General features: G+C 65.3%; 3 protein-coding genes across 5 annotated transcripts; 2 read left to right on the top strand and 1 right to left on the bottom strand.

Annotated features, from left to right (window-relative positions):
- Positions 1 to 229: 229 nt before the first annotated feature.
- Positions 230 to 5,695, bottom strand: KLHDC8B (kelch domain containing 8B). 2 transcript variants are annotated; one of them, XM_079795711.1, is made up of 6 exons: positions 4,741 to 5,695; positions 3,249 to 3,741; positions 2,126 to 2,290; positions 1,577 to 1,801; positions 1,392 to 1,493; positions 230 to 1,026 (listed from the first exon to the last, which is right to left on the bottom strand). In XM_079795711.1, exons 2-6 carry the CDS (start codon positions 3,622 to 3,624, stop codon positions 830 to 832), a joined length of 1,065 nt encoding a protein of 354 aa, XP_079651837.1. In that variant the 5' UTR covers positions 3,625 to 3,741; positions 4,741 to 5,695; the 3' UTR covers positions 230 to 829. The 2 variants fall into 2 exon arrangements, with proteins under 2 accessions (XP_079651837.1, XP_079651838.1); XM_079795712.1 differs by lacking the exon at positions 4,741 to 5,695 and having other exon boundaries at positions 2,126 to 2,812; positions 3,249 to 3,376.
- A 1,634-nt stretch (positions 5,696 to 7,329) lies between these two features.
- On the top strand, positions 7,330 to 10,990 carry CCDC71 (coiled-coil domain containing 71). Its single transcript, XM_079794850.1, has 2 exons — positions 7,330 to 7,392; positions 9,355 to 10,990. The coding sequence occupies exon 2, from the start codon at positions 9,407 to 9,409 to the stop codon at positions 10,766 to 10,768; it is 1,362 nt and encodes a 453-aa protein (XP_079650976.1). The 5' UTR covers positions 7,330 to 7,392; positions 9,355 to 9,406; the 3' UTR covers positions 10,769 to 10,990.
- Positions 10,991 to 11,146: 156 nt separating this feature from the next.
- Positions 11,147 to 20,621, top strand: LOC307113295 (laminin subunit beta-2-like). 2 transcript variants are annotated; one of them, XM_079794849.1, is made up of 22 exons: positions 11,147 to 12,245; positions 12,343 to 12,554; positions 12,686 to 12,800; positions 12,880 to 12,953; positions 13,055 to 13,243; positions 13,310 to 13,373; positions 14,762 to 14,961; positions 15,046 to 15,166; positions 15,247 to 15,435; positions 15,523 to 15,702; positions 15,801 to 15,913; positions 16,753 to 16,832; positions 16,917 to 17,073; positions 17,311 to 17,478; positions 17,621 to 17,770; positions 17,852 to 17,973; positions 18,262 to 18,382; positions 18,838 to 19,030; positions 19,113 to 19,256; positions 19,327 to 19,558; positions 19,630 to 19,793; positions 20,069 to 20,621. In XM_079794849.1, the coding sequence occupies exons 1-22, from the start codon at positions 12,086 to 12,088 to the stop codon at positions 20,404 to 20,406; spliced, it is 3,486 nt and encodes a 1,161-aa protein (XP_079650975.1). In that variant the 5' UTR covers positions 11,147 to 12,085; the 3' UTR covers positions 20,407 to 20,621. The 2 variants fall into 2 exon arrangements, with proteins under 2 accessions (XP_079650975.1, XP_079650974.1); XM_079794848.1 differs by having other exon boundaries at positions 16,753 to 17,073.
- The last annotated feature ends 6,386 nt before the right edge of the window (positions 20,622 to 27,007 follow it).

Raw genomic sequence — 27,007 nt, 5'->3', positions numbered from 1 at the left:
TGCCCGTCCTGTGGGACCCCCACCATCCAGGACGTGGGGACAGCGGCCGTCCTGGGTCCCCACGAAGAATCTGAGGCTTAGGCGGGGCTGAGACACCAGAACACCGGGGGCAGTGGCCGATCTAAAGGCTCTTCTGGACCCTTATGCTTTGGAGAGCTGAGGCCCCCAGGACGGGCTGCGGGTGACAGAGGAGTCCACCAGGGCGTGCACCAGATTTTAGCAGCATTTTTACTTCCACATCTGAACTCCCCGCGTCCTCACAACAGCCCTGTGAGGTGGGAGGGCAGGAAGGTTCCGGAGATCCCCGTTTAGTGAGGATGCTGAGGCACAGAGGTGACATGACTGGCCCAAGGTCACACAGCCAACAGTGTAAAGGGCCCAGAGCTAACATGTTTGACCTTTTGGAGGTTCCTGCGCTCACTCTTCCATTCCCTCTGTGTCCCCCACCCTCTCCAACTCTCCTGGGTCCCAGGGGCCTCCAAGGCAGGCTGGCAGCCAGGACTTTTCAGGAATGGTCACTGGGAAGGCCGGGCCAACTCCAGGCAGGCACTGACCCTGCAGGGCATAGGCCGGCTCTCCCCTCCCCCACTTCCCAGTCGGACAGAAGGCCCAGTAGGTCCCAGAGCAAGGGTGGAGCGAGGCCTGGCCCGTTTGTGAGTGAATGGGGTGAGGGGGTGGAAGCGTAAGGATGCCCTACGCTAAGGATGACGCCTCCCGCCCCATCCCCGAGGCCGTGTCACAGCGCCCACGCCCTGCCTCCCTCATCCCTCAGAGCCACAGGCAGCTGCTCTGGCCCTGAGCTGCTCCCGTGGGAAGGTCCTGCAGGCCTTCAGACCCCATCACGCAGGCACAGAGCCTCCACGGCCTGGCTGGGGCCCTGCGCCACGCCCCCGATGACAAACAGCCGCGGCCCAGCCTGCAGACTGGAACAGGAGCAGCGGGCTGTGGGCATGGTGGGCAGCACCTCCCAGCGCCTCCGGGCGAGGCTGAAGCCCTCCGCGGAGCCCAGAGGGCACGGCTGGTTTCCTGCCGGAGGAGAGGGCGTTGGAAGGGCACCGGCTGCAGGGCGCCCGCTCTCTTCTCCCTGAACCGAGCGTGGCCAGGAGGCAGCGCCAGGACGGACTGTCAGGGCCTTGCTGCTGCTGCCCATGCACCACCCTCCCGTGTGCGCATTCCTGTTTCTATCTGCCATTCGGTCAGTGGCCCGAGGCCCCTGCTGGCACACGACTGAGGAAACCCCAGACCTGGCCCACACAGACCGCCCCTGGCTGGCTCCCACATTGGAAAGGGAAGCTCATGAGCCCCGAGCCCAGAGACGGCAGGTGGTGCTCACGCTGGAGGCCGCTCCTTCCTGCCCTGGGCTCCCTCCCATCCCAGCCCCGCCGACTCACCAAGGCCCCCGACAGCCACAATGTGGCCCCCAAGGGCGCCGACCACAAAGTCAGCCCTCTTATCCCTCATGCGCAGGCCGCGGGGCAGCTTGGTCCAGGAGCCTGGAGGGGAGGGGAGGGGAGGTCAGGTCAGGGCTGGCCCCACGGGCCCTCCACGCGGGAGGACGCCCAGGACCCCTGCTCACCATGCTCCAGGTCGAACGTCTCCACAGTGTTGACGAAGTGCGGGCGCGAGTAGAAGTTGTGCGGCCCAGGCTGCTGCAGGCCCCCCAGGCTGAAGACGCTGCCTTCGGCCATGGCGCAGCCAGCAAAGGCCCGGCGGCTGGGCAGGCTTGGGTGCCGGGTCCAGGTCCGGGCCTCCAGGTCGAAGGCCTCAAAGGCAGTCACGGGGAGCTTGCCCTGGCGGCCCCCTGCGATGGCATCAGGCACCTGGGCGGGAGCCTGGGCGCGGGCAGGCGCCTCCACCACCAGGTTGCTGAGCCTCAGCGCTGCCCACTCCTGCCACCACCCAGCTGTGCAGCCAGGGCCTGTCGCCCACCCTCCGCTGCCGGGCACTGAGGTTTGGTTTTCCAGTTCCAGCAGGGCCGCCAGGGGTTGGAGCCTCGGAGCAAGCCTGGCTCACCCCAACAAAGCCTCCTTGTCCTGCCCCCCCAAACTCAGCCTGATTCTAGCCAACTCACAGGGGTAGGGGCTCTGGACTCCGGGCCCCTTTCCCACAGCCCCCAGGTCCTTACCCAGCACATAGATCTTGTTCCCGTGCAGGAAAGTGGAAGCTCCGTAGCAGGGCGTGGGCATAGAAGGCAGCGAGAGCCAGCAGTCCTGGCGGGGCTCGTACACCCGAACCTGGGCCTGGGGGGCTGTGTCCGGGCCCATTCCGCCCAGAGCATACACCAGACCATCTGCACAGCAAAGAGCGGTGCAGACAGTACCCCAGGCTCCCCAGGGCACCCCACCCCGACAGCTCCCCTGGGGAGGCTGGAGACCCATGTTTGTGGTACCCTCCCCAGCAGGGGAACCCTCCCGCCTGCCTGGAGGGGGCGCTGGGAGAACCAGGATTCCTGCCCTGGCCAGGGCCCCTCCAAGTGGAGAGCAGGAGGCAGCAGATCTAATTATAATCTGTCTCCGTCTCCCTGGAGATGCTATGGCAACCAAGTCTGGCATTCAGGCAGATGCAGACCTGGTCAGACCTGGAGGCCACAAGATGGGGCCCCCCTGGGGGAAGGAGGTTGGAGGATGGTTTAAGCCAGGGTGGGGGAACCAGCTGGGGGGTTGGGAGAGGGGCTGGGGCCTGCAGGAGAGGAGTGTTGGCCACAAGCCTTCTGCCCGGGAGCCCCACCAGCACCTTTGCACCCCACCTTTTCACTAGAGTAAGTTCTTGCCCTCTTATGTGTTCAAGGTCAGCTGGGGGCATGTCAGGGGGCCTGGAGGAGACAGGCCAGTCAGCTGGGCGCTTCCATGGCAACTGTCCCCTAGCCAGGTTGGCCTTTGTCCACTCAGCCTCCCTGATGTGTGGAGGGGACAGTCTTGTCGGGCTCTGAGCCCAGGCTCTGCCCCCACCTGCTGCCCAGACTGTTTATAACCGGAGAGTCACTGGCCACCCCCTTGTCCCTGAGAGAAGAGGGATGGCCGGGCGGGGAAGTGGCTGGTCCTCCCTCATGCAGGGCCACCTCCCACCTCACAGCTGGGAAAGGCGGTGAGGGTCGCAGCCCAGCTCAGAGCGGGCAGGGAGGGCACAGGAGACGAAGCCCTGCCCAGGCACCCAGGCTAAAGCAACAGCTCTTGCCTGGTTCTAAGGGAAGGAGCCAAGTGGGAAACGCAGGGCGTGGGCACCAAGACCCTCCCTTGGGGGCAACTCACCTCTCTCCACAGTGGCGATGCCCATGGCGGCCTGCGGCAGGGCGGCCCGACGCTCCCAGCCGCCCTGGTCGGCCAGGAAGGCCTCCACGGCAGCTACTGGGCTCTGGCCCTCGTCCACACCTCCCACCACTAGCACCTGCTTGCCCAGCACCACAGCGGCCGCGCCAGCCCGAGCAGTGGGCAGGGGTGCCAGTGCCAGCCACGTGTGTGAGGCCATGTCCAGGGTCTCGGCGGTGTCCAGGGGCAGGCCAGCCCGGCCACAGCCCCCCAGCACTAGCAGGTGCCCATCCTGGTGTGCGACCGTGCCGTACACCCGGCACGTGGGCATGGGTGGGAACGCCTGCCAGGCAAAGGCCCGGCTACCCCCTGCAGCCATGGTGTTCACCTCATTGGCAGGCCGCGCTACTGCTCAGGCTGCAGGCCTCGCGATGCCAGCCTCATCCTGACCACCAGGTTAAAGGGGTGTCCGGCCGCCCAGGGCACGGGCCTCCTCCTGGAGGAGAGAGGGAGACAGGGTCAGGCCCCGACCTGCTCTCGGAGGCCAGATGAGCAGCCTGTAGCTCAGGGCCCAGAACCCTGGTGGGAAAGGCAGGAGACCCCTGGCTGGCTAGCAAGCCACCGTGGAGGCCCACCCACCTGGAGGGGGCAGGGGCGCAGCTCCCAGACCCCAGGCAACTCCCCCCTCCCATGGACCTGTGGGATTCCCTCCCGCCCCTGTCCCTGCCCACCCCCCCCTCCCCCCCGACTGTTTATAACCAGGAGAGTCCTTGGCCACCCGTCCTGGCCTCTGAGAGAAGGGGGATGGCCGGGCGGGGAAGTGGCTGGTCCTCCCTCATGCAGGGCCACCTCCCACCTCACAGCTGGGAAAGGCGGTGAGGGTCCAGCCCAGCTCAGAGCGGGCAGGGAGGGCACGGGAGGCGGAGCCCTGCCCAGCACCTCAGAGCTCCCTGGTCACACCTGGGTCCAGATGGGAGGCAGGTGGCGAGGACAGGGCTCTCCCTCTCAGGGCGGACTCCCCCCCCCCCCCCCCCCCCCCGCTTCCTCTGTGCCCCAGGCAGCCGCCAGGTCTCCCACTACGGCCAGGGCCCAACTCCAGAGCACCCCACCACCCCTCTGGGAGCACTGAGCTCGGCCATTCCCACCAGCAAAGGCCAAGATCAGGGTGTTGGGGCCTGGAGGCCAGGGTCCGGCATTTTCCCCTCGAGGTCCACCCTCAGCAGTCGGTCCAGGCCAGGCCCCCAGAGGCCAGCCCCCCGTGTCCATATGGGGGAGGAGGATCCAGCAGGAATGGGCAACGGGACCTCTGCGCCCCTCACAGCAAACCCCAAGTCCCCCAGCCTATCCCTTTGGAGGGGCCACACTCCTGGACCCCAGGCACCAGAGCCTCCCAGCCCCAAACTTCCAGCTCGCGGGAGGGCGGGGGGCGGGTCCGGGCGAGCGCGCTTGGGGTTCACCCTGCGCCCCAAACTTCCGCAGTTCCCGCGGGACTCACCGGCTGGGGCTCCGGCGCCGCCCGGGCGCGGGGTCCGCTGTTCGGGCTCCGCCGGCTCCGGCTGGGGCTGCGGCCGGGCTCCGCGGGGCTCTGGCTCGGCTCCGGCGCGGGGCGGGGCTGGACGGGGTCCGCCCTCTCCCCCCTCCCGACTCGGGGACACCTCCCCCACCCCCACCTTAACCCTGCACCTGCCACGGCTGCGGCGCGGCGCCTACCACGGTCACACGCAAACGGGTGAACGGAGAGATGGACGAGTGGACACTGGGCCTTCCCAGAGCGAGGTCCGACCCTGGGCGGGGGAGTGAGCGGCGGGGAGCAGCACGCACGTGTGCGGTGGGACCGCCCCCGGGAGCAGCCGGTGGAGGGAAGGGCGTGGGGCCTGCAGAACCGGGCTTGAGGGGCGGGGCGCCCACTGCCGTGAACTTGGAGGAGCCCGACCACAGGCTCCCAGGCGGCGCCTCCCGGAGGTCCCTTGGGGCGTGGCCTGATCTCGGGGTGCGGCGTCTGAGTGGCCCTCCCCAGGCACCGAGCGGGCACTGAGCAGGTCCCAATAGGCGGAGGCCGCAGGGGCTGCGGAGCGGGGAGCGCTGTCCTCAGTACTGACGGCCTTTCTGCGGGCCTGCGTGGGGATCCTGGGGTTGAGGGGGAGGGGGGGAGTAGTTCTGACAGGGATGAACTTGAAGAGTCAGAGGCCAAGGGACCTTCCAGGCGGGGCATTGGGCCTCATTCTGCTGGGCCCGGGCTGGCTGTTCTGGGACCCAAGTCATTTTGTGACTGTCCATTTTCAGGGTCCTGGCCCCGCCTCTAGCCAACACTGGGGTGGAGCGAGGGCAAGTTGGCAGACAAAGGACTACCCGCCTCAGACCAGACCCTGGCCATCTCTGAGCACTGGCTGAGTGTGGGAGCGGGCAGGCATTCGTACAGGTCACGGCTGCCTAGAAGAAGCGGTCCTGCCCTGGCCGATTAGCTCAGTTGGTTAGTGTCCCCCTGATTCGCCAAGACTGCAGGTTCACTCCTGGCCGGGGCACATACAAGAATCAACTGATGAATGCCTAAATGAGCGGAACAACAAATCTCTCTCTCAAATCAATAAGTAAAAACGTTAAAGAAAGAAGGAGAGGTGCTGTGGGTGTGTGTGCTTGCTGCGTCCTGTCTCCTCCATGGACAGTGTCTGTGCCTCTGGGTGTCCCTAGAAGCACACCTGGAGACAAAGGTGCAAGTGCACATCGTTAATGAAGGAGGCGAGGCAGGACGCCGCGCGAGGCGTGGCCGGAGAGGGTCAGCAGCTGGTAAAGGTGTGTCATCAGCAAGACAGCACTGCCAGCAGCTGGCACCAAGGCCCGCCGGGGGCAGTGTGGCACGGGCCTCACATTATGCCCCAGAGTGCGGGCAGAGCCTTGTCCATGAGCAAAGAGTCTGCAGCCACTCAGAGGCCAGCAGCTGGAGAACCTGCCCGGAAACGGTGGTGCCAAGGTCAGTTTCAGATCCTGGCCCGGCTCTGTCCTTCCACTCCACTTGGCCCCCGACTTGCTCACCACTTAGGGAACTCTGTTCCCTTCCTCCTCAGGTGGTTCATACTGCTCTACAGACCCCCTCACATCCCCCACTATCCCCTTTCTAGGCCTCTTCCCCTCTCCTTTCCAGCAATTAAGCACTTAAAAGCCGCCTAGCTTTGGAGGCCTCCCAGCACCCAAAGTCCCTCCAGCCTCTTCTTCCTCCCGCCAGTCAAACTCTTGAAGCCATCTGTCCTCACAGGTCCCACCGCCTTGCTACCTGCCACCTCATGTCTGCTGCCACTGCTCCCCCAAACTGCTCTTGCCACAGTCACCATGGAACACCATAAGCCAAAACCTAGGGGTCTGTGTGTCAGCGGAAATGTCGCTGGGATCCTTGTGACTGGCTTCCTCCTGCTGCTGTGCTGTCTCTCTGAGCCTTCGCCAGCCCCGCTTACTCTTCATCCCCAGGAAGTGGCCCCTCAAGACCTGCCCTTGCTTCTTTCCTTTGCACACAGACTCCCTCTGGGGTTGGTCCCTCCCAGGCCACTGGCCTCCCTCATATCTACATCTCCACCAGGTCCCTCTGCTCAGGTGGACATGGGCCTAGGGCCCATCACTCAGGGCTATAGAAGATGCCACACGGAGAGCAAGGCGTGGATTTGGGGAGGACCCGAATCATCCCTCTGATCCCCGTTACGCCTACAGGGTAAGCACCCGCCAAAGTCCAGGCGAGTCAGACTTTGCTCAGACGAAAGCTCCCAGAGTTCCGTCTGGGACATACGGAACCAAAAGACAGAGGGCCAGCCTCCCGGTTCCCAGAGCCCTAATCTCAGCCCCTCTGTCCCCCCTGGTTGGTGTCTGGAGGGGACGCAGCCCTGCCTGGGGTCCCGCCGGGAGCGCCCCGCTCCTCAGGCTCCAGCACAGACGGTCCCCGCGGCTACTTCCTCCAGGAGCCCCCACCCCACCCCTTCCCCCCGTACCCACCGGTCCCGCCCTCCAACTTGGGGGAAACCAGGGTCTGGGGGGGTCAAGGGTCACCAGGGCGGGCCAGGTCCCGGAAGCGGAAGCGCAGCGCACTTCCGGCGCTCAGCGGGCGGCCATGTTGGAGCAGCGGAGGCGGCGCAGAGGTGCGTCCTGGGTCCCCGCGGCGGCGCCGGTAGGTTGGGGCCGTGGGCCGCGCCGCGCCGCGGAGGGTGTGCCCGCGAGACGCGAGGGCGGACGGCTCTGCCGACCCGGCCGCGACCCCCTGCCCGGCCCTGCGGCTGCGCGACCCGTCGGGCTGGCCCCGCGCGCCTCGCCGCCTCACACCCCGCGCCTCGGGCCCCGGGGATCGGGTTCCCAGCCCGCCCGCCCGCCCGCCCGGGGCCGTGGAGGGGCCTTTCCCTCCTCCCCCTCCCGCCCACTCCCCTGCCGGCCCGGGGGCGGACACGCAGGGAAGGCGGGGCCGGGCTCCCGTTTCTGGAGCTTCTCGGAAAGCCCACAGGACCCTCGCCAGGGCGCAGCCGGGTCTCCCCTGTACCTGTGGCTGGGGTCAGCCCCTCCCGGTTCCGTGCCTCACAACCCGCACTGCACCCCGGAAAAGTAAACTGCTGCCGCCACGTGCAAGGGCTGTGCTGGGAGAGTGGCCTCCGGAGAGGGAAGTGCCCGGACACCTGAGGATCCGGGAATGTTTGCACACAAAGCCCAGGCCCCCCTCAGGGCGCCCTGCCTCAGGAGCGGGGGGGGGAGCGCGGCCTGGCCCGCTGGTCCCTTCACCCCCCCCCCCCCCCCCCCCCCGTGCACAGCGAGCTGCCGCCCTCACTGCCGGGCGCTGGCCTTAGTCAGACTGACCGCCTGCAGCTTCTTCAGGAGCTGGGCCGCCCCGTCTGGCTGAGCCCAGGTCGGCCCTCCGCCCCCTCGTTAGGACAGCGCCCATCTCGCCGCCCCCCTCCCTGCCCGCCTGCTTGGGCCTTGGATCCCGCTGCGAAACCGTGGGCTCTTGGTCTGGCTGCTCGGCCCGGCTGCCTGCCTGTTAGAGCTGTGTCCTTAGTATGTGCTGCTCCCCGTCTTTTTAGCTTCTGTTGAAGGCGGGTCTGGCTGGTCTCCATGACTCCAGTCTAGGGCCTCCACGTGGCCTGTCGGGCACTGAAAGCAGAACTTCTGGTGGGCAGGGAGGGTCGCGGGCTCCCGACTAGCTGCAGCTTGAGGGACAGAAATGGGCATGGACGTGGGGTAGGTCTGGACCCTTGGGCGGCATTCAAGGCTTGTGTTGTCCTGCTTCCCCCGTTCTTTGGCACTCAACCTCCCAGCCCTGACCTCAGACTCCAGCCACACCACGGAGTCACTCTTCCTCACGCTGGAGCCATCGCATAGCTGCTCCCCTTGCATTGCCATCGGGTCCTTTCCTAGCCGTCACTCATGTCCCAGGAACCCTTTCCTGACCCCTGGGGAGCTAAGCTGGTTCCAGTGTGCCCTCCCGCCGCCTTGGTGGTGTCTGTCTTGCCTTCTGTGCAGGGCTCCTTGAGGACAGCTAGTCACTGGTGTTCCCAGGGTTGAGTCTAATGCCAGCTTTCTGGCTTCAGGAAATACAGACTTGAATTAAAACAGGCTGGCTGAGACCGAGTCTCGCCAGGGACGCAACGGCGGGTGGGTGGCTCTGAGGCGTTTGTGGGCAAATGTCCCGAAGGAGCTGCCTCTGACCCACCTGGGTCTTCTCCCACCCCCGGCCCCACCCCGCAGCCAGCAGGGGTCAGGAGGACGTTTTGCTTCATGGAGTGGCTCACTCTGGCCAGGCCTCTGTCAGCGGATGCTCTGGAGAGTGCGAGCCCTGACTGCCCCGTCGGCCTGCCCTGACCCCTGCTCCATGCTGTTCTTTTTTTTTATATATATATATATTTTATTGATTTTTTACAGAGAGGAAGAGAGAGGGATAGAGAGCCAGAAACATCGATGAGAGAGAAACATCGATCAGCTGCCTCTTGCACACCCCCCACTGGGGATGTGCCCGCAACCAAGGTACATGCCTTGACCGGAATCGAACCCAGGACCCTTGAGTCCGCAGGCCGACGCTCTATCCACTGAGCCAAACCGGTTTCAGCATCCATGCTGTTCTTACTGACTCGTTTCCTCTTCCTTGGAGGTGCCGAGCGCTGGTTTGCAGAGAACGCGGTCAGCCCTGCAGCGCCAATGCCATGAGCGTGGTGCAGCATGTGGAAGAGAAGGCTGTGCACGCGTGGTCCCGGATCTCCACGGCAGGGAAGAAGGCCCTGGAGGAGGCGCTGCTGGTCTTTAACCCCATGAGCCAGGATCTGAGCGCCACGGAGGCCCAGCTGGTGGCCTTCCTGCAGGGCCTGCGAGATGATGGCTTCCAGCCTACCGTCCTGCGCAGCGGTGACGTCTACGGCTATAGTTCGTGCACAGCCAAGCCCCCAAGCCAGACGAAGCTGCATGCTCGCGCCCCCATCCCAGCCACCACGTCACCCCCAGCCGGTGCTCCCCGAACTGCGATGCGGCTGCCTGCAGGCCGGGCCACGCTGCTTCCCATGCCGCTGTCTGGCAGGCTGGCCAAAGCGTCCACACCAGCCCTCGCCAAGCATGCTACCACCAACCTGCTCCTGAGCTCCCTGAAGGAGTCCAGTGCCAGCCATGCCCGGGGCACAGCAATGGGCTTCCCCACCCACCTCTATCCAGGTGTCTACCCTGCCATGCGGCTCTCCGTTGTCCTAGAGGCCCTGGTTCCACTCAAGACTCCCATGCCCCACTTGGGTGCCAAGCACAAGACACAGCCCCTGCAGCTCTCCCTCGCGGACGCTCCCCTGAAGCTGCGGAAAGGTCCAGGAAAGGGGCTGGGGGCTCCCAGGAAAGTCACAGGCAAGGGCCCGAAGTGTGTGATTCGCAGAGGCCCCAGGGCTGGACCCCAAGAAAGCACTGGGCCTCCGAGCAAGACCTGCAAAGCCGCTGGATCCCTCCTGGGCCCACAAATGAAAGGTGTCTCTGCCTCGAGCACCAAGGCAGCCCAAGCCAAGGCAGCTCAGACACTGGCCAGAGTTGTCTGTGCCCAGGCCAAGGTGGCTCACACACAGGCCAAAGCTGCCAAGGCCCGGGCAAAAACGAAGGCAGCAGAGATCAAGGCCAAGGCCGCACGTGCCAAGGCCAAAGCAGCATGGATCAAGGCCAAGGCCAAGGCCGCGCGGGCCAAGGCCAAGGCTGCTCGGACCCAGCCCGGGGGCCGGGGCCGGGGCCGGCTGAAAGGGTCTGTTCAGGCCAGGACTGCAAGGAAAGGCCAGAAAGGCAGCCCTGGGACTGGGGGGCAGAAGAGGAAAAGGACTGAGGAGGCAAAAGACCACCTTCCCCGGAAGAGGACACGGCTGGGGGCCCGAGGCCCTAAGGCACGCCTGCGTCTTGGGACATCAAAGCTACTGAAGTTCCAGGCCATCAAGGTGGACAAGCGGTCCTCGGACGACGAAGTGCGGCAGCAGGCCCAGCGCGCCCTCCGTGTGAACCTCTCCCCTGTGATCCGGCTCCAGCCCTTGCTGCCGTACCCCGTGCCCTGATCTCCACCCAGCAGTGTTCGGGGACTGAGTCCGTGTGGTCAGGGGCACAGTGTGCAATCCTGTGGACTCCACAACCTTGAGGACTCGGGGGGCCTCTCCAGGGCCCTGGCAGCCACCAGCCTTCCAGACAGCAGGGTGGGGGGCCGGGGGGCAATGCACTGTGACTTGCTGCTCTTCAGGTTGTATGTCCACGTTCCATCCATCACGTTTTATACCTTTCCACCTCCCGGCCTCCCTGCGTCCATGTCTGTGTGTGGCTGCGGGAGGCAGCCTGAGCTCCCAGGGAAAGAAGCCAGGAGGGTCCTGGTAGCCGAGGGCGGGTCGTCCCTGTGAGTGATGGGCCACCGGGGGAAGGTAGCGCCCAGGCCCTGCCCTCTGGATACCCTGCCCTCTGGTGCAGGGCAGCTCCTCAGGGCAGGGCAGAGCCACTCAGATGGTTTGTTACCCAGATTGAACCCCATGCAGGAGGACAATGGGGAGCTGGGGGAACCAGGCACCTTGCCAGCTTCTAGGCCAGGGCAGGGGCTTTGTGGTCCTGCTCCCCAGGTGGTGCGGGCAGCCTGGCTTTGGCTTCCAGCCTCCTTTGGCTGAAACTTCGGGCTTTGCCTGGGTTCTTTGGGCCCAAAATGGCTGGCGGACCTCTGCCTCTCCTCCCCTTGCTCCTTCCAGAAGAATGGCTAGCCTTGATTTCCCCAGTTACCAAGGACTTGGGGTTGAGTCAGAGGTCAGAGCTCCGGTTGTGGGGCCACAGTCCGCCCTCCCTGATCAAGCAGTTTTCTCCTCGGGTCGGTGGATGCTGCATCCCCAACTGCCCCCATGAGCAGTGCTTTCTGCGGGTTCCCGTGCTCTGTCTATCCACCGGCTGGACGGTTCAGATAGTATCAGCTCTTCCTGCTTTGGAGTGGGGGCTGGGCTTGGCCCTGAACAAAACTCCTCCCTGCCTGCCCATCTGCCGGTCTTGCTGGCTGCCCAGCCTGAAGGCAGTGGCTGGGCCGCCGGGAGGCATTCCCCAGAGGCTCCTGGAGACAGCCTTTCAGGGCTGGGGGTGGGGCCTCATTTGAATGAGAATCGGCCTTTTCTGTCTGGGTTAGTCTGAGCCCTGGCCGCACTCCCTGCCGAGCTGGGCCTGCGGCTGCACCTGCAGAAGCTGCTTGCTCCTGTGCCCCTCCCCACCTTGCATCCTTCCCCTGGGCGCCCACTTCCTTGGTTTCCCTGGCTCTGGGGACCCCTTTGCTCCCCGCTGCATGGTGGCCCCACAGCCCTGCGCGCCGCTTGCCTTTGGTGGCCCTGCTTTCACCCACCATGTGAGTATGGGGAATGGCCCAGGGGCCACACAGCTCCTCAAGGGGGGCCGCCAGCGTGGGGCCCACTCTCCTCCTCTCTCTCAGGCCTGATTCCAGCGCCCACCGCCCAGGCCCCCTAGCTGGGCTAGGCCCCCTCCTTTCAGTGCTGCTGCTGCTGCTGCTGCCACCCCTGGGTGAGAAGTCTTCAGGCCGCCCGGTGGGGTGGGGTGGGGTGGGGTTAGGTTGGAGGGGGTGCCCCTAGGATCCCCACTCAGACCTTACCCCTCCCAGTCCAGGCTCCCAGAACAATTGCCCAGGAAGTGCCAGACACGCTGACCCCACCTGGCTGCCCGGGCGGCAGCTGCCACCCGCCCACTGGCGACCTGGTAGTCGGTCGCGGCCAGAGCCTTCGGAGCTCATCCACCTGTGGACGCCGTGGCCCCGAGCGCTACTGCCTTGTCAGTCACCCCCAGGCGGGGGGGCGGGGGAGGCCTCTGCACCAGGTACCTCAGTCTTCCTGGGAGCTCGGCCTGGGGGAGTCAGGTCACTGGGGGCTGGAGGGAGAGGCGGAGCTGTGAAGTTTGGAGCGGGGGCACCGCCATGCACCTCCTCCCTCCCTCCTTCAACACCCCAGGACTCTGAACATTGCTTCTTTTGCGACTCTCGGGACCGGGGTGGCCATGGCATTGAGAATGTGATATCCCGGAGTGGTCGCCGTGGCAACCAGACCTGGTGGCAAGCTGAGAGTGGTGAGGGTGCTGGTGTGCCTGGGTGGGGGTCTGGGGTCTGGGTCAAGGTCTGGTCACGCTGACCAGCCTGTGGTTGCAGGTGTTGAGAACGTCACCATCCAGCTAGACCTAGAGGACACATTCTACTTCACCCACCTCATCATGACCTTCAAGGTGACTGCTGTCCTGGCCTGAAGGCTGGCCATGTGCCTCCTGGCCTGACGGCCACCCGTGGTGCTTGCCCCTGGTAACCCGATGACCCCTCCTGTCCCCAGACATTCCGCCCAGCAGCACTGACCCTCGAGCGTTCGGTGGACCATGGCCGCTCCTGGCGTGTGTACCGGTACTTTGCCCACAACTGCTCAGGCCTCTTCCCTGGCGTCGCTCGGGCCCCGGGCCACAGTGCCAGCGATCTCGTGTGTGACCAGCGTTACTCAGACATTGAGCCTTCCACCGAGGGCAAGGTCAGGCCCAGAGGAGGTGGGGTGGGGGGCTGTGAAGCCAGAGGCTCAGGCTTGCTTCTTCCTCAGGTCATTTTCCAAGTTGTGGACCCAGCCCTTCTGGTGGAGAACCCACACAACCCCGAGATTCAGGGTAATTCTCGGCTGTGAGGCCGGCAGGAACCGGGGAGGGGACGTCCCGCCTGGGGGCCAGCTCAGTACCCCAGCATCGTGCTCCAGCTAACCCTTCACAGTCCTCTATGTGGTCCCTGTTGTGGCCTCCATTCCTGCCCCTCACTGCTCACCACGTGCCCACTGCATAGGGGCCGGCATGGGTAGCAGTTCCATCTCTGCCCCATCACTGGACTCGGGCCCATGTGGTCCCTGTCACTGCTCCCCCTGCCAGCCCCCATGTCTCTGCACCTGTCACTACCTCCCAGCTCCCCTGTGAGCCCCCATCACTGCTCCAAGCATGGCCCCGGTCACTGCCCGCCCCTCTGAGTCGTGATTCTGGCCTTAGTTGGTGCCCTACATTCCGCAGCTGCCTCTGGGTGACTGCAGGGCATCTCTGGGGGTGCCCTTGTAAAGCAGGAGCCCCGTTAAAGAGCAAGAGAGCCGGCTGGCGTGGCTCAGTGGTTGAGGGTCAACCTATGAACCAGGAGGTCATGGTTCGATTCCCGGTCAGGGCACATGCCCGGGTTATGGACTTGATCCCCAGTGTGGGGCTACAAGAGGCAGCCGATCCATGATTCTCTCTCATCATTGATGTTTCTCTCTCTCCCTCTCCCTTCCTCTCTGAAATCAGTAAAAATATATTTTAAAAAACAAACAAGAGAGACATAATTCAACAGGGTGGCCCAGAGCCAGGCCAGGCAGTAACACAGCAGGAGGATAAACCCCAAATTAGCTTTTTCTCTACACGCACCCACCTTGACGGTGATGACCAGCTGCTCACCTGAACCCCCACACGAGGTCCCGGAGCAGCTGTTGCCCGTCCCTTGGATCAGGAGAAAAGGGAAACGTGGCGAAGGAGAGCCGGGAGGTGGCCTTGGCCCGGTAACTGACAAGCTGTGGAGCAGGAGGAGCCTCGGACCATCGGGCAGGCGTCTTCTGGGCAGTGATGAGGCAGAAAGGGAAACCTACCCGTGCCAGTCCCTACGCAATGGGCACAGCATGGGGAACAGTCATGGGACAGGAATGGGGCCGTAAGTGGGGAGCAGGCATAAAAGAGAGACAGCTGATAAGCAAACCAATGCCTGCAGGGTTTGGATGTCAGGTGGGGAAGCAGGTTCCAAGTATCCAGAGACGTGGGACGGGTGTCCAGGCAGGGGGACGCAGAGGGCTCCGCCCAGGAGTGGTATCGGGGTGGAGCAGGGCAGAGATGGGACTGCCACGTTAGGTTGTCCTGACGCGTACCCAGAGGAGCAGGGGTGCTGGAGGAGGTGGCTGCGATGACGGAGAGGGGAGACACCCCGTCCCCCCTCCTGTCCAGCCGTGGAGGAAGGACTGGCGTGCCTGAGGCCTCTCCATCTGTGTCTCCAGAGCTCCTGCACGTGACTAACCTCCGTGTGAACTTCTCCAAACTGCACACCCTGGGTGACAGGCCCCCGGGGGGCCTCAGGGGACACCCCTTCTACTACTATGCCCTCTACGAGCTCGTGGCTGAAGGCAGCTGCCTGTGCCACGGCCACGCCTCTGAATGCAGGCCTGCACCCGGGGCCCCCGCCAGTGCGGAAGGCATGGTGAGCGCGAGGGCGGGGCATCCTGTGGCTGGGGGTGGGCAAGCGGGGGCACGGGGCCGCTCAGCTTGCCCTCCTTCCTGCCAGGTGCATGGCCTTTGTGTCTGCCGCCATCACACAGCTGGTACCCACTGTGAGCGCTGCCAGGACCTGTACCAGGACCATCCATGGCATGCAGCAGAGCCTGGGCACCCCCATGCCTGCCGGGGTAGGTGCCATACCCGACTGCCTGGCCTTCCTGGCCATGGGGCAGCCCACTCCATACCCACCTTTCTCGTTCTTCCCCAGAATGCGAGTGCCATGGGCATGCCCGCAGCTGCCACTTTGACATGGCCCTGTACCTGGCATCTGGCAATGTGAGTGGAGGCGTGTGTGACGCGTGTCAGCACAACACAGCTGGTACCCACTGCGAGCTCTGCCAGCCCTTCTTCCACCGAGACCCCCGGGCAGACCCCCGCTCCCTTCACTCCTGCAAACGTGAGCCCTCGGCCCCAGCCCGACCCCAGCGACCCTTCCCCTCCAGGGGGACCACCCCCTAACTGTCCTCACTGACTCCTCACCCAGCCTGCGACTGTGACCCTGTGGGCGCCCTGGAAGGCGGCTTGTGTGACGCCCACACCGACGAGACCCGCGGCCTTCTCTCTGGGCAGTGTCGCTGCAAAGCCAACGTCTGGGGCCGGCGCTGTGACTCCTGCCGGCCCGGGCACTATGGCCTGAGCCTTCCCCTGTCAGAGGGCTGCCAGCGTGAGTGACCCTAAGCGTGGACCACCCTCCCTGTCCTCCTGGCTCTGCCCTGTCACTGCCCTCAGCACACATGCACCACCTCCCCTGCCTGTGCTCAGCCTGCAGGTGCGACCCCCGGGGCCGGGGCCCTGGCGCGCAGGCCTGCGACCCCTCCAGCGGGGCCTGCCGCTGCAAGCGCTTTGTCTCGGGACGGGACTGCAGCCGTTGTCTGGTGAGTCTCGGCCAATCTGATTTGCTCTTGGGCACGGAGCTTCTAGAAGCTGGCAAGCACGAGGCTATCCTCAGGGTGACTGCCCTGAGCCTTGCACATGGCGGTGCCCTCCTGACCTGGTCACCAGGGTCCAGCGCCGCCATGATGAGCTGAGGCCGCGGAGCCCCGGGCTGGGACCGGGGAAACAGGAGGAAACGGGATGGAGTGAGTTACAAGTCGTGTCCCTGGGGCGAAAGGTTTCACACCTAACATGTCTGAAGGAAGAGAGTCCCGTCCCTCCTGGCCTTCCTGCGAATTGGCAAATGCTTTAACTTTTAACCCTGGCTGTGTCCTTGTCGTTCTTTCTTTTTTAAAAATGTATTATTTTATTGATTTCCGAAGGGAGGGAGAGAAACATCAACTATGAGAGAATCATTGATCGGCTCCCTCCTGCACGCCCCACACTGGGGATCGAGCCCACAACCAGGGCACATGCCCTGACCAGGAATCGAACCGTGACCTCCTGGTTCATAGGTCCACTTTCAACCACTGAGCAACGCCGGCCGGGCTCTCATCCTTTTTCTTACCCCCCTCCATGAAGCCTTGCCGGAGTCCGCCAGCATCTCCGCTTCCCCTCTCAGCCACAGGCACAACTCAGCCTCCTTCTCTGGCAACAGGCAGTTCTGTCCATGACCTCCCTAACCCTAAGGCTAACCCTAACCCTAACTCTAACCCTAATGCTAACCCTAACCCTAACCCTAATCCTAAGGCTAACCCTAACCCTAATCCTAAGGCTAACCCTAACCCTAACCCTGTCCAGCTCTTCCTGTCTTTCCTCCACCACCCCCTCTCTCTTACAGCCCGAGTTCTGGGGTCTGAGCAGTGACTCTCTAGGCTGCAGGCCCTGTGACTGTGACTTTGGGGGTGCCTACAGCAACAGGTACAAGGCTGAGCCTAGGAGTGGGGGTCAAGTGGCAAGAACTGGGTGTGGATTCTGTCCCCTCCCCGCCCCACGCACACTCAGGTGTTCTGCCCGGGAGGGCCTCTGCCTGTGCCGTCCCCATCTCCGCGGCCGCCGCTGCCAGGAACCCCAGTCTGGGTACTTCTGCGCTGCCCTCGACCAGGCCGTCACCGAAGCTGAGCTCGGCCAGGGCCTCCAGCCAGCTGACCCTCGGCTGCCTGTGAGTGTCCAGAGGGGCGGGGGCAGGAGGGAATCCAGGCTCAGACCTTGGGGCTCGGGGTGGGGGAATAGCCAGAGAGAGCTGGTTGGAGGAAGAGGCGGGCAAGGCTGGGAAGGTGAGGAAGTGGGGGTGTCAGCACGGCGGAGGTTTGGTGCCTTTGGAGCCCATATTCCCAGGACAGTGTGGCAGAGGACAGGGCCGGAATGCTGGAGGACACGGTCCCCCACTTGCCCCCAGGGAGCCCCCAGGCCTGCTCTTCCCCACTGTGCACCAGCCTCAGGGGCCTCCCCGGGTTGGCTCCTGTCCCGACTGCGGAGACAGCGTGACCCTCGGTGCGCCCTGCAGCCTGCCAGGCGAGCCCGCTCCAGCCGCCAGCTGCCCAGAGGGAGGAGCCTGCAGAGCAGGGTAAAGCCCCCAGGCCCAGGGTCTCCTGGGGAAGGGCCCGAGCCTGGGTTTGGGTCTCTGGGGTCTTGGGGGAAGGGAACCCAAGTCCTGAGGGCTCTAGGTCCTGGGGGCCTGGGCCTGGGAGTCTGTGCGTCCTCCCCAGGAGTCCAGGGCCCTGCACCTGGGAGCTGGCCCCCCACTGTGGCCTGGCTCAGGCTTCGCACGCGTGGTCGATGGGGCCGGCCTCTCTCTGCTGGCTCCCGCCGTGCCTCGTGCCCTGGAGTATGACATTGTCCTGCGCTATGAGGTCCAGGTCGGTGGCAAGGTGGTGGGTGGTGCTGGGTGGTGGGTAGGGGCAGTTCTGTGACTGCTGACCGCTGACCCCTGACCCTAGGCACCTGAAGACTGGCAGGCGTTAGTTAGGGTCCGCGCCCAGTCTCTGCCCAGCAGCACTCGCTGTGCCCACCCGCTGCCCCCAGAGCAGCTGTTCCAGGCCGCCTTGACCCACGCACACAGGTAGGCAGGACCTGGGGACTCCCAGCACCAACCTCTATTATGCTGCCAACACATTTGAAATAACCACCCAGACAAAATGGAAAATTCCAGCGTCATTCCCATGTCATCACATCCTAGAGCAATAGAAACAGGGACTGATTTAAGTTAAAACAGAGTGGCAGGTAGGAAGCTGGTCTTTTCCCCTTGGTCCCATGATGAAATGTGGGCTCCAATCACTGCACAGTGGAAATGGGGTGCCCACTTGGTCGTGCCCACCTTACCCTACCCTTACTCTCTCCCCTCCCGCAGAGCTGTGGTTCTATCTAGACCTTTTTGCTTTGAGCCGGGCACACACTACTCCGTGACCCTGCGGCTGTGGCGGACCAAAGGGGTGCGAAGGCCTGAGGGGGGCATCATCCTTCTAGATTCGGTGAGATCCTGGGGGCCCCACCCACATCTGGGGGAAACACAGTTCTACAGACAATGAGGGACAGGAGGCACGGAGGCCTGGGGTTGTGCCTGACTGAGACAGGTGGAGAGTGGAGGAGGAGTCCTGCGGAACAGGCCAACGCCGACCTCGACATCGTGGGACCATGTCGCCAGGAGAGGGAGGGGCTTAACCTCTCTCCCGGGAGAGTGGGGGCCATGGAAGGGACTCAGCAGAGAAGAGCTGGGGAGAAGGGACGGTGGCGGGAGGCAGCTGCCATGATTCTGAGTGAGAGGCGGTGTTGCTCGGACTAGACTGGGCCATCGGGGAGGAAGGAGACGCAGACCCAGAGAGAAACGGGAAGGGGCGGGAGGGCTGTGAGGGCCAGTGCGGGGCGGGGGAGTGGCTCCTTGTCTCCTGCCTGCCACTTCCTCCCCCACCCTCCACCCTTCTCCCAGATTGTGCTCCTGCCCCGGGTGAGGGAGCTGCCTGGGCTGCGATTGGTGGACCCCGGGGCCGCAGGGCGCCTGCAGGAGCTCCACGCCACCGGCTGCCTAGAGGCCGCGAGGACGGGCCGCTCCAGCTCCATGCCTGCCGCCTGTGGCCGCCTGGCGTGCAGCATCTCGGCCCTGCTCCACGGGGGCGGCCTCGGTGCGTGTGCCCCTAGAGGGGCTGCGGGAAGGGTGTCAGAGGCACCCCGAGGGTCACCTGACCTTGCCCTTTCTCCTGCCAGCATGTGAGTGCCACCCCCAGGGCTCACTGAGTGCCGAGTGTGCCCTGCTGGGCGGACAGTGCCCCTGCCGTCCTAACGTCACAGGCCGGACCTGTGACCGCTGTGTGCCTGGAACATACGGCCTGGGCCCCGGCGGCTGCAGAGGTGAGCCTCAGGCCGGGCGCAGGCTGGGGACACGCCTCCTGCACGGCTCCATGCCCTGTCGTTCCCACAGAGTGCGGCTGCCACTCCGAGGGCGCCACCAGCGCCGCCTGTGACCCGATGAGCGGGCAGTGCCCCTGCCGGGCCGGCCTGGCTGGTCGCCGCTGTGACCGCTGCCTCCAGGGCCACTGGGGCTTCCCGCGCTGCCAGCCCTGTGCCTGCAATGGGCACGCTGAGGCGTGCCACCCGCTTACCGGCGCCTGCCAGGCCTGCCTCGGAGCCACGGCAGGCTGGCACTGTGAGAGGTGGGTGCTGCCCGGGAAGCGTGGGGAGGGGTGGGAGGAGCGGCCGGGCCACCCATGTGCTGCTGCCCCAGGTGCCTGGACGGCTACTATGGAGACCCTGCCCTGGGCTCAGGCCAGCGGTGCCGGCCCTGCCGCTGTCCCGGGCCCCCCGGCTCCGGCTTCTATCACGGGACGTCCTGCCACGTGGCCAGCACGAGTGGGCGAGTCCTGTGCCTCTGCGGGCCTGGCTATGCAGGTGAGGCGCGGGCGGCGGGCAAACCCAGGGCCTGCTCCCTGTGCATCCCCTGAGGCCCCGAGGCTGGCCTGTGCCCGTGCCCCCTGCAGGCTCAGCTGCAGGCCGGGCACCTCTCCCGGGGCCCCGCAGGGGCGGGAGGGTCCCTGGGAGGAAGTACAGGCGCGGCACTTGGAAGCCAGGAGAGGGGCCTTGATGTAGCGATTGTGCCTTCTGCCCTCCCGGCCACTCCTTGGCCTTTCTGGGAATGGGGGGCCCACATGCACCCCGCTCTCCAGGGCCCCGCTGTGACCGCTGCGCCTCTGGCTACTTTGGGCGCCCGTGGCCGGGGGAGGAGCCCGGGAGGAGCCCGTGCCGGCCCTGCCAGTGCAACAACAACATCGACCCCCGCGATCCTGCCGCCTGCGACCCGCGCACTGGGCGCTGCCAGCGATGCCTGCACCACAGCCACGGCCCCGGCTGTGCCCACTGCCGGCCCGGCTTCCACGGCAGTGCCCTGCGCCCAGGGGGCTGCCGGCGTGAGTGTGCGGTGGGGTGGGCGAGCGGCCCAAGGGGGGTGGTGGGTTCTTTCCTCCGTCCCTGTCAAGCCCGCCCTCTCCCCAGGCTGCAGCTGTGACCCCCGGGGCACCGTCCCTGCGAGGTGCCCACCTGGGGCCGAGGCCTGCTTCTGCGACCCGGTCAGCGGGCAGTGCCCCTGCCGCCCCCACACTCTGGGGCGGGACTGTAGCCGCTGTGCCCCCCTCTTCTGGAACCTGGGGGGCCCTCGGGGCTGCGAGCCCTGCAGCTGCCATGCCCAGCACACTCTGCAGCCGGTGTGCCACCCAGTGAGTAAGCCCATGTGCACACGGCATGTGGCCGTGCCCGGTGTGAGTGTGTGCGCTTGGCGGGTGTTCACGTGACCACCAGCCCCGGGTACGTGCTGCCAGCCGCCGTGTGCGTCTGTGATGGTCACTGTGAGCGGGTGGCCGGGCCTGGGGGAGCCGCCATGAGCTGCATGTGCCCGACCCTGTGGGCAGCCCTGCGTTGGCGAGTCACCGTGAGGGGCCATGGCCCGCGGAATGAGCATGGGAGGGAGGAGGGGGAAGGGCTGGGAAGGAGGCTGAGGGCACAGGAGTGAGGCTGCGGCGGAGCAGGTGGTGGGAGTGCGTTTCCGGAGGAGTGTCAGCCGCTGATGAGGCCTCAAGTGTGTCCTGAGTCCTCGGGAAGGAGGCGGGGGACGGTGTGGACAGTGGGGTGTTCGACTCAGGACACGGAGAGCAAGGGGCAGCAGGCCTGGAGTCGAGAACTCCGAGGGTCCGTGGGAGCGAGGCTGGCCGAGTGGGGAGGGAGGGCTGGCCAAGGCTCAGGCCCAGGAAGCAGGAAGGGAGGTGCCCTGGGCCAAGGCGGGGTGCTGCCTGCGCAGGAGCAGGGCCGGCGGGGGGATGGAGCCGGGAGAGTGGACACCGGCCACCGCCTCCGAGCGCTCTGTCCCCCCTCTCCCCGGAGGCCCCGCTTCCTGCTGACCGGCCACTCTCTCCCCTCAGGTCACGGGTCAGTGCCCCTGCCGGCCAGGATTTGGGGGCCGCACATGCTCCCGGTGTGAGGATAGGTCCTGGGGTGACCCCGAGCAGAAGTGCAGAGGTGAGGGACGAGACTGCCCTGCAGGAGCCACTCGGTGTGGAGTAGCAGGGCAGGGGGTTTTCCTGGGGAGACCACGTATGCTTAGTGCTGTTCCCCAAAACTTCAGGAAGTACTTGTGAAGGCAGCTAGGGAAAGTGTTGGCAAAACCCTGTGGGTGCCCGGCCGGCGTGGCTGGGGGCTGAGCGTTGACCTAGGAACCAGGAGGTCACGGTTCGATTCCCGGTCAGAGCACATGCCTGGGTTGCGGGCTCCATCCCCAGCGCGGGGCGTGCAGGAGGCAGCTGATCCACGATTCTCTCTCATCATGGATGTTTCTCTCCCTCTCTCCCTTCTTCTCTGGAATCAATAAAAATAGATTTTAAAAACCTAGGCGGGTACACCTACAGGAAGGACACATTGGGTGGCTCTTTCCTGACCTGCCTGCCAGTCCTTGACCCCAGGTGACCCCTGCCTGGCTGCAGAGCGCTCGCCTCCCTGTGCTGTTTTCCTGCCCAAAGGCTGCCATGCCAGCGGCTCTGGCCGGGGCAGAGGGCAGGGCCGTGGTGGTCTGTGCAGTGGCTCGCGAGCACCCTCACCCTCTCCCGGGCTGCTCCTGGAGGTGGGGCGAAGTTGAACGCTGCCCGCCCCCTGCCCTGACCCTGTCTCTCCCCCACAGCCTGTGCCTGCGACCCACAGGGCTCCCTCTCGCCCAGCTGCGACCCTCACACAGGTGCCTGCCACTGCAGAGAGGGCATCGCCGGGCCGAGCTGCCAGGCATGTGCCCGTGGCTCCCGAGGTGCCTTCCCACACTGCTCGCCCTGCCCTCCCTGTTTCACCTCCTGGGACCAGCGCCTGGCTCTGCTCCGCCTGCGGCTGGAGGCTGTGGCCCAGGAGGCGGCTGCCCTGTGCCAGGGGATGCCTGGCTGGGGTGCTAGGGGCCCGGGCGGACCCCAGCAGGCCCTGGAGGGGGTACTCCATCAGGCACAGACACTCCTGGAATCTCCTTTACCCACGGCGGGGGCCCTGCGGCAGCTGACAGAGCGCATAGCTGGACTCAGGCAAGGGGTCGGGGTCAGCAGGGGAGAGGTCTCCAGCGAGGTTCCCAGGGTCAGGGGTTCTGAGGGCCATAGGCTGGCCTGTGGGGGCCCTGAGTCAGAGTCGGGGGTGGTTCCCGAGTGAGGGTCGTGGGGAGGACCTCGTCCGCCCTGCTGATGCTCTGTCCCCCGCAGGACAGAAATGACTGCACTGGCCCAGACGCTGTGGGCCCCGGGACAAGCTGTGGCCACAAGTGAGCCATGGCTGAGGAGGCAGTGTGAGCGGCTGGAAGAGCTGTCCCGGGAGCTGGACTGTGTCAAGGGCTTGGCCTGGCCTAGGAGGGCCCCAGGAGTCCCAGGTGAGGCCCCTGGCAGGCGTGTGGGCAGCAGGTGGGGCAGGCGCTGGGCTGGGCCAGGAGGGACCAGGTGCCCTGGCCTATGTAGCTAAGCCACCCTCTATCCCCCTCCCATCTTCTGCAGAGGCTGAGGCCCAGGCCTCCTCCGCTGCCCTGCTTTCCCAGGAGGCCACGCGTGGGGCCCAGGTCGTGGCCACACTTGGAGGACCAGACAGCCTCCTGGGACAGGCCCGAGAGGCCCGGCGGTGGACAGAGCGGCTTCTGCGCGGGACGGGCCAGCCTGGGGGCACCGCTGTGTGGGAGCCGGAACTGAAGGGGCTGGTCGACAAGGTCCAGAGGCTGCACCCACAGCTTCTGCGACTCCTGGTCACAGCTGGAGTGGTGTGTGGAGATGGGGGTCACTGGGGTTTTGCCAAGGCCAGGCCCCTCCCCTAGGGTCCCCTGGGAGAGGCCAGAGGGCGTCTGAGATGAGCATTCTGGGTCTCCTGTCTCGTTGGCAGGCATGCAGGGGCCCGGGCCCTGGGCTGGCCTGTGCCCCTGTGCCCTGCGCCGCGCCCCCGTGCCCGGGGACTCTGCCCACCGCCGGGTGGGCTCTGGGCATCTCCCGCAACACCTCCTCCAGCCTGCACCGCGCAGCCGCAGCCGTGGAGCAGCATCGGCAGCTGGTACAGAGCTACAGGGCCCCGGGGGGGGGCGTGCAGCCTGGCCATCGAGATACAGGAGACACATTTCACCTCCGCCCCGCCCCTCCCAGCTGCAGCACATCCGGGCCACAGCAAGCTCCACGGGAGTCCAGGCCCGGGAGACGTGGCGTCGTGCAAGCGGTGTCTGGGCTGAGGCCACCCTGGCCTCTGTGCAAGCAACTGTGCATGCGACCCAGCGTTTCCTCCTGGGTACGTGTCTGCTGTGCGTCTTCCCAGCCCAGGGCGAGGCAGGGGCATTCAGGCCACTGCGGTGACACTCCTTCCAGAACGAGGACTACCCAGGAGGGCTGAGGCTGACGGGTCGGGTGGAGCAGGGGTGTGAGGTGTGCAGGGGTGTGAGGTGGGCAGGGGTATGAGGTGGGCAGGGGTGAGGGGGGAAGGGAGGTGGGGCGGTAGGGGTGAGGGGGCAAGGGGGTGAGGTGGGCTGGGGTGAGGTAGGCAGGGGTGAAGAGGCAGGAGTGAGGGGGGCAAGGGGGTGAGGGGGGCAGGGGTGAGGGGGGAAGGGAGGTGGGGCGGTAGGGGTGAGGGGGCAAGGGGGTGAGGTGGGCTGGGGTGAGGTAGGCAGGGGTGAAGAGGCAGGAGTGAGGGGGGCAAGGGGGTGAGGGGGGCAGGGGTGAGGGGGGAAGGGAGGTGGGGCGGTAGGGGTGAGGGGGCAAGGGGGTGAGGTGGGCAGGGGTGAGGGGGCAGGGGTGAGGGGGCAGGGGTGAGGGGCCAGGGGTGAGGTGGGCAGGGGTGAGGGGGAGGGGTGCTGATGGCTGGCTGTGGGTCTGGGAGCTGATGGAATGCTTGTCAGTGTCCATGGTGTGAGTGACCCCACCACCGCGGATGGCAGTCTACCTACCATTTATTTATTATTTTAAATTTTTATTTTTATTTTTATTTTTATTTTTTTAATTTTATTTATTTATTTATTTTTATTTTTTTAAATATATTTTATTGATTTTTTACAGAGAGGAAGAGAGAGGGATAGAGAGTTAGAAACATCGATCAGCTGCCTCTTGCACACCCCCTACTGGGGATGTGCCCACAACCAAGGTACATGCCCTTGACCGGAATCGAACCTGGGACCCTTGAGTCTGCAGGCCGACGCTCTATCCACTGAGCCAAACCGGTTTCGGCTAAATTTTTATTTTTATTTTGTATTGATTTCAGAGAGAAAGGGAGAGGGGGAGAGAGATGGCAACATCAATGATGAGAGAGAATCGTTGATTGGCTGCCCCCTGGACGCCCCGCACTGGGGATGGAGCCCGGAGCCCAGGCATGTGCCCTGACCTGGTTCATAGGTCGACACTCAACCACTGAGCCCACCGCTGGGCTGCCTGCCCTTTCACACTGATCCACAGGATTCCTGCAAAGGTCACACCTGCCTGTTGTAAGCCGCCAGCACACCGTGCAGTCATGTCAGAGGCTGAGTCCGTGAGATGTTAGGGTCAGGGTCCGTGGGGTCAGGGATCAGAGTTCACACCCAACATCCCCACACTGACCCCACAGATGAAGGCGCGGATGCTGCGAGTGTGGAGCTGGCGGCACGGCGAGGGCTGGCGGTGCCCCGCCCCCAGGGTGGGGCAGCGGGCATCGCCCTCCTGCTGGCTCAGGTCCAGAGGGCCCTCCCTGCCCCGGGCGCTGGAGGGCAGGAGCTGCCCGAGGCTGACCGTGTCCTGCACCGGGCCCAGCAGAGCAGGTGAAGGGCCCGAGCTGGAGGTGAAGGCCGGGGCGGGGGGAGGGGGTGGCGGGGGAGGGGGGCGGGCTGCCCCTGATCACCTGCACCTTTCAGGGGCAGTACAGCCCGGGCCCAGGGCCGAGCGCTGCACGTCCAGGGGGTGCTGGCTGAGGCGGGAGCTCACACCAGGGCTGCGGAGCAAGGGCTGCAGGTGGCCGGACAGACACTTGGAGGCCTGGAGGCCAGTGTACAGGAGGTGACACCCCACGTACCCCTCTGACCTCTTGTTCAGGGGCCACTGGTCCCACTGTCCTCCTGAGGTCCTTGACACGCATGATACCATGAAGCTACCAAACACCCTGACCCTGGGAACACTCCACTGAGCAGCTGCCCTGCTGTGACCTCCCTGTGACCCCCTGACCTTTGCCCCAGGTGGCAGGGCGCCTGGCCCAGATGACACTGGCATCAGGTGTGACCCCGGACCTGGGGCTTCTGTCCAGTGCAGCGGTGGCTCTCAGGACCCGAGTGGCCCTGTGCCAGCGGCAGGCCCAGGAGGCAGAAGAGCGGGCAGCGCATGCCCTGGGCTTGGCTGGGGGCCTGGGCAAGGTGAGATGGGAGCAGTGGACGTTGGGGTGTCAGGGACCCCCCAGCACAGTGTGAAGTGGGGTTTGGGCTGGGACTGGGCTGTGCTGGGCTGAGGGAGGGTCTTCGCTCTCAACTCCCCACGCCCTGGGCACTGGGCGCCGTGCGTTTGGGTCCAGGGCGGGTGAGGCTTCGGGTCCGGTCCTGCCCCAGGAGCTGCAGGAGGCCCGGGCAGGTGTGGTGGAGCTGCAGGAGGGCACGCACAGCCTGATGGCCACAGTGCGGGACGCAGGGGAGAGGGTGCAGCGGACACGAGCTGAGGCCCAAGAGCTGCTGAAGTGGGTGCGGGACCGCTGGAGCCGCCTGGAGGGTGCGTGTCTGGGCCATGGTGGGTGGGGCCGGGGCCAAGTTGGGGTCAGATGGTGTCCAGGTCGGATTCATCTAGTGATGAGGGCTGGGTCAAAGTTCAGAAAAGGAGGTCAAATGTAGATTAGGGTTAGAACTTATTAGGGATGGGGCCAGGAGTCAGGGTCGTGGCAGAGGGGCAGAGTCGGAGGTTAGGGCCAGAGGTCACCTGGCTCAGAGGACTCGTCCCCAGGGCTGGAGTGCCGCCTGGTGCAGAATGAGCAGACCCTGGGCAAGAAGGTGGCCAAGATGCGGGCCCTGGAGCAGCGGGCAGCAGCGCTGCTGAAGCACCTGCAGCTGCGGGCCACCGCCTACGCCACCTGCTGACTCCTCTGTGGGCACCAAGAAGAGGGGCTCTGGGCCTGCCTGGGTGACTCAGGACCCAGGCATCTCCTGACCTTAAGGGACTGCAGACACCACTGGGTGACCCTCATGTGACACCCTGTGTCCTCCAGCGGCCCTCTGCCCCGGAGAAAGCTGAGAGATCATGTGAAATCCCCGAGGCCATCGAGGCCCCTGACCCTGACAGATCCGCGTTTCCGTTTCCGAGGGATGGAAAATTCGCAGTCACCTTAGTATCCCAGCCCTGGGCCCAGGTTGACTCGGGGCCTGCAGGGAGATGGGAGACCCCTGCTCCAGATTGACTGGCCTCCTTGGAAAGCCTGGGGGTCCCCCTGGAGAACCCCAGCTTTCTTTCCTGGGTCCCCAGCTCCGGGTGTTTTCCCCGGCCTCTGCCCCCCCTCCCCCCCCAATCTGGCCCCTCAGAGCCACCCAGTGAGCTGAGGTCCCAGCCCCGGTCCCTGGAGCCTGGGTGGGGCAGCTCGCAGCACATTCCAGCCGGAATTCAGCGCTCCCGGCAAGCTGGAAGGTCCGGAGC

The sequence above is a fragment of the Cnephaeus nilssonii genome (assembly GCF_951640355.1).
Source record: "Cnephaeus nilssonii genome assembly, chromosome: 17".
Lineage (NCBI taxonomy): Eukaryota > Metazoa > Chordata > Mammalia > Chiroptera > Vespertilionidae > Cnephaeus > Cnephaeus nilssonii.
Note: the sequence above shows the minus strand (reverse complement) of the source record. Positions and strands in the feature narration are given on the sequence as shown.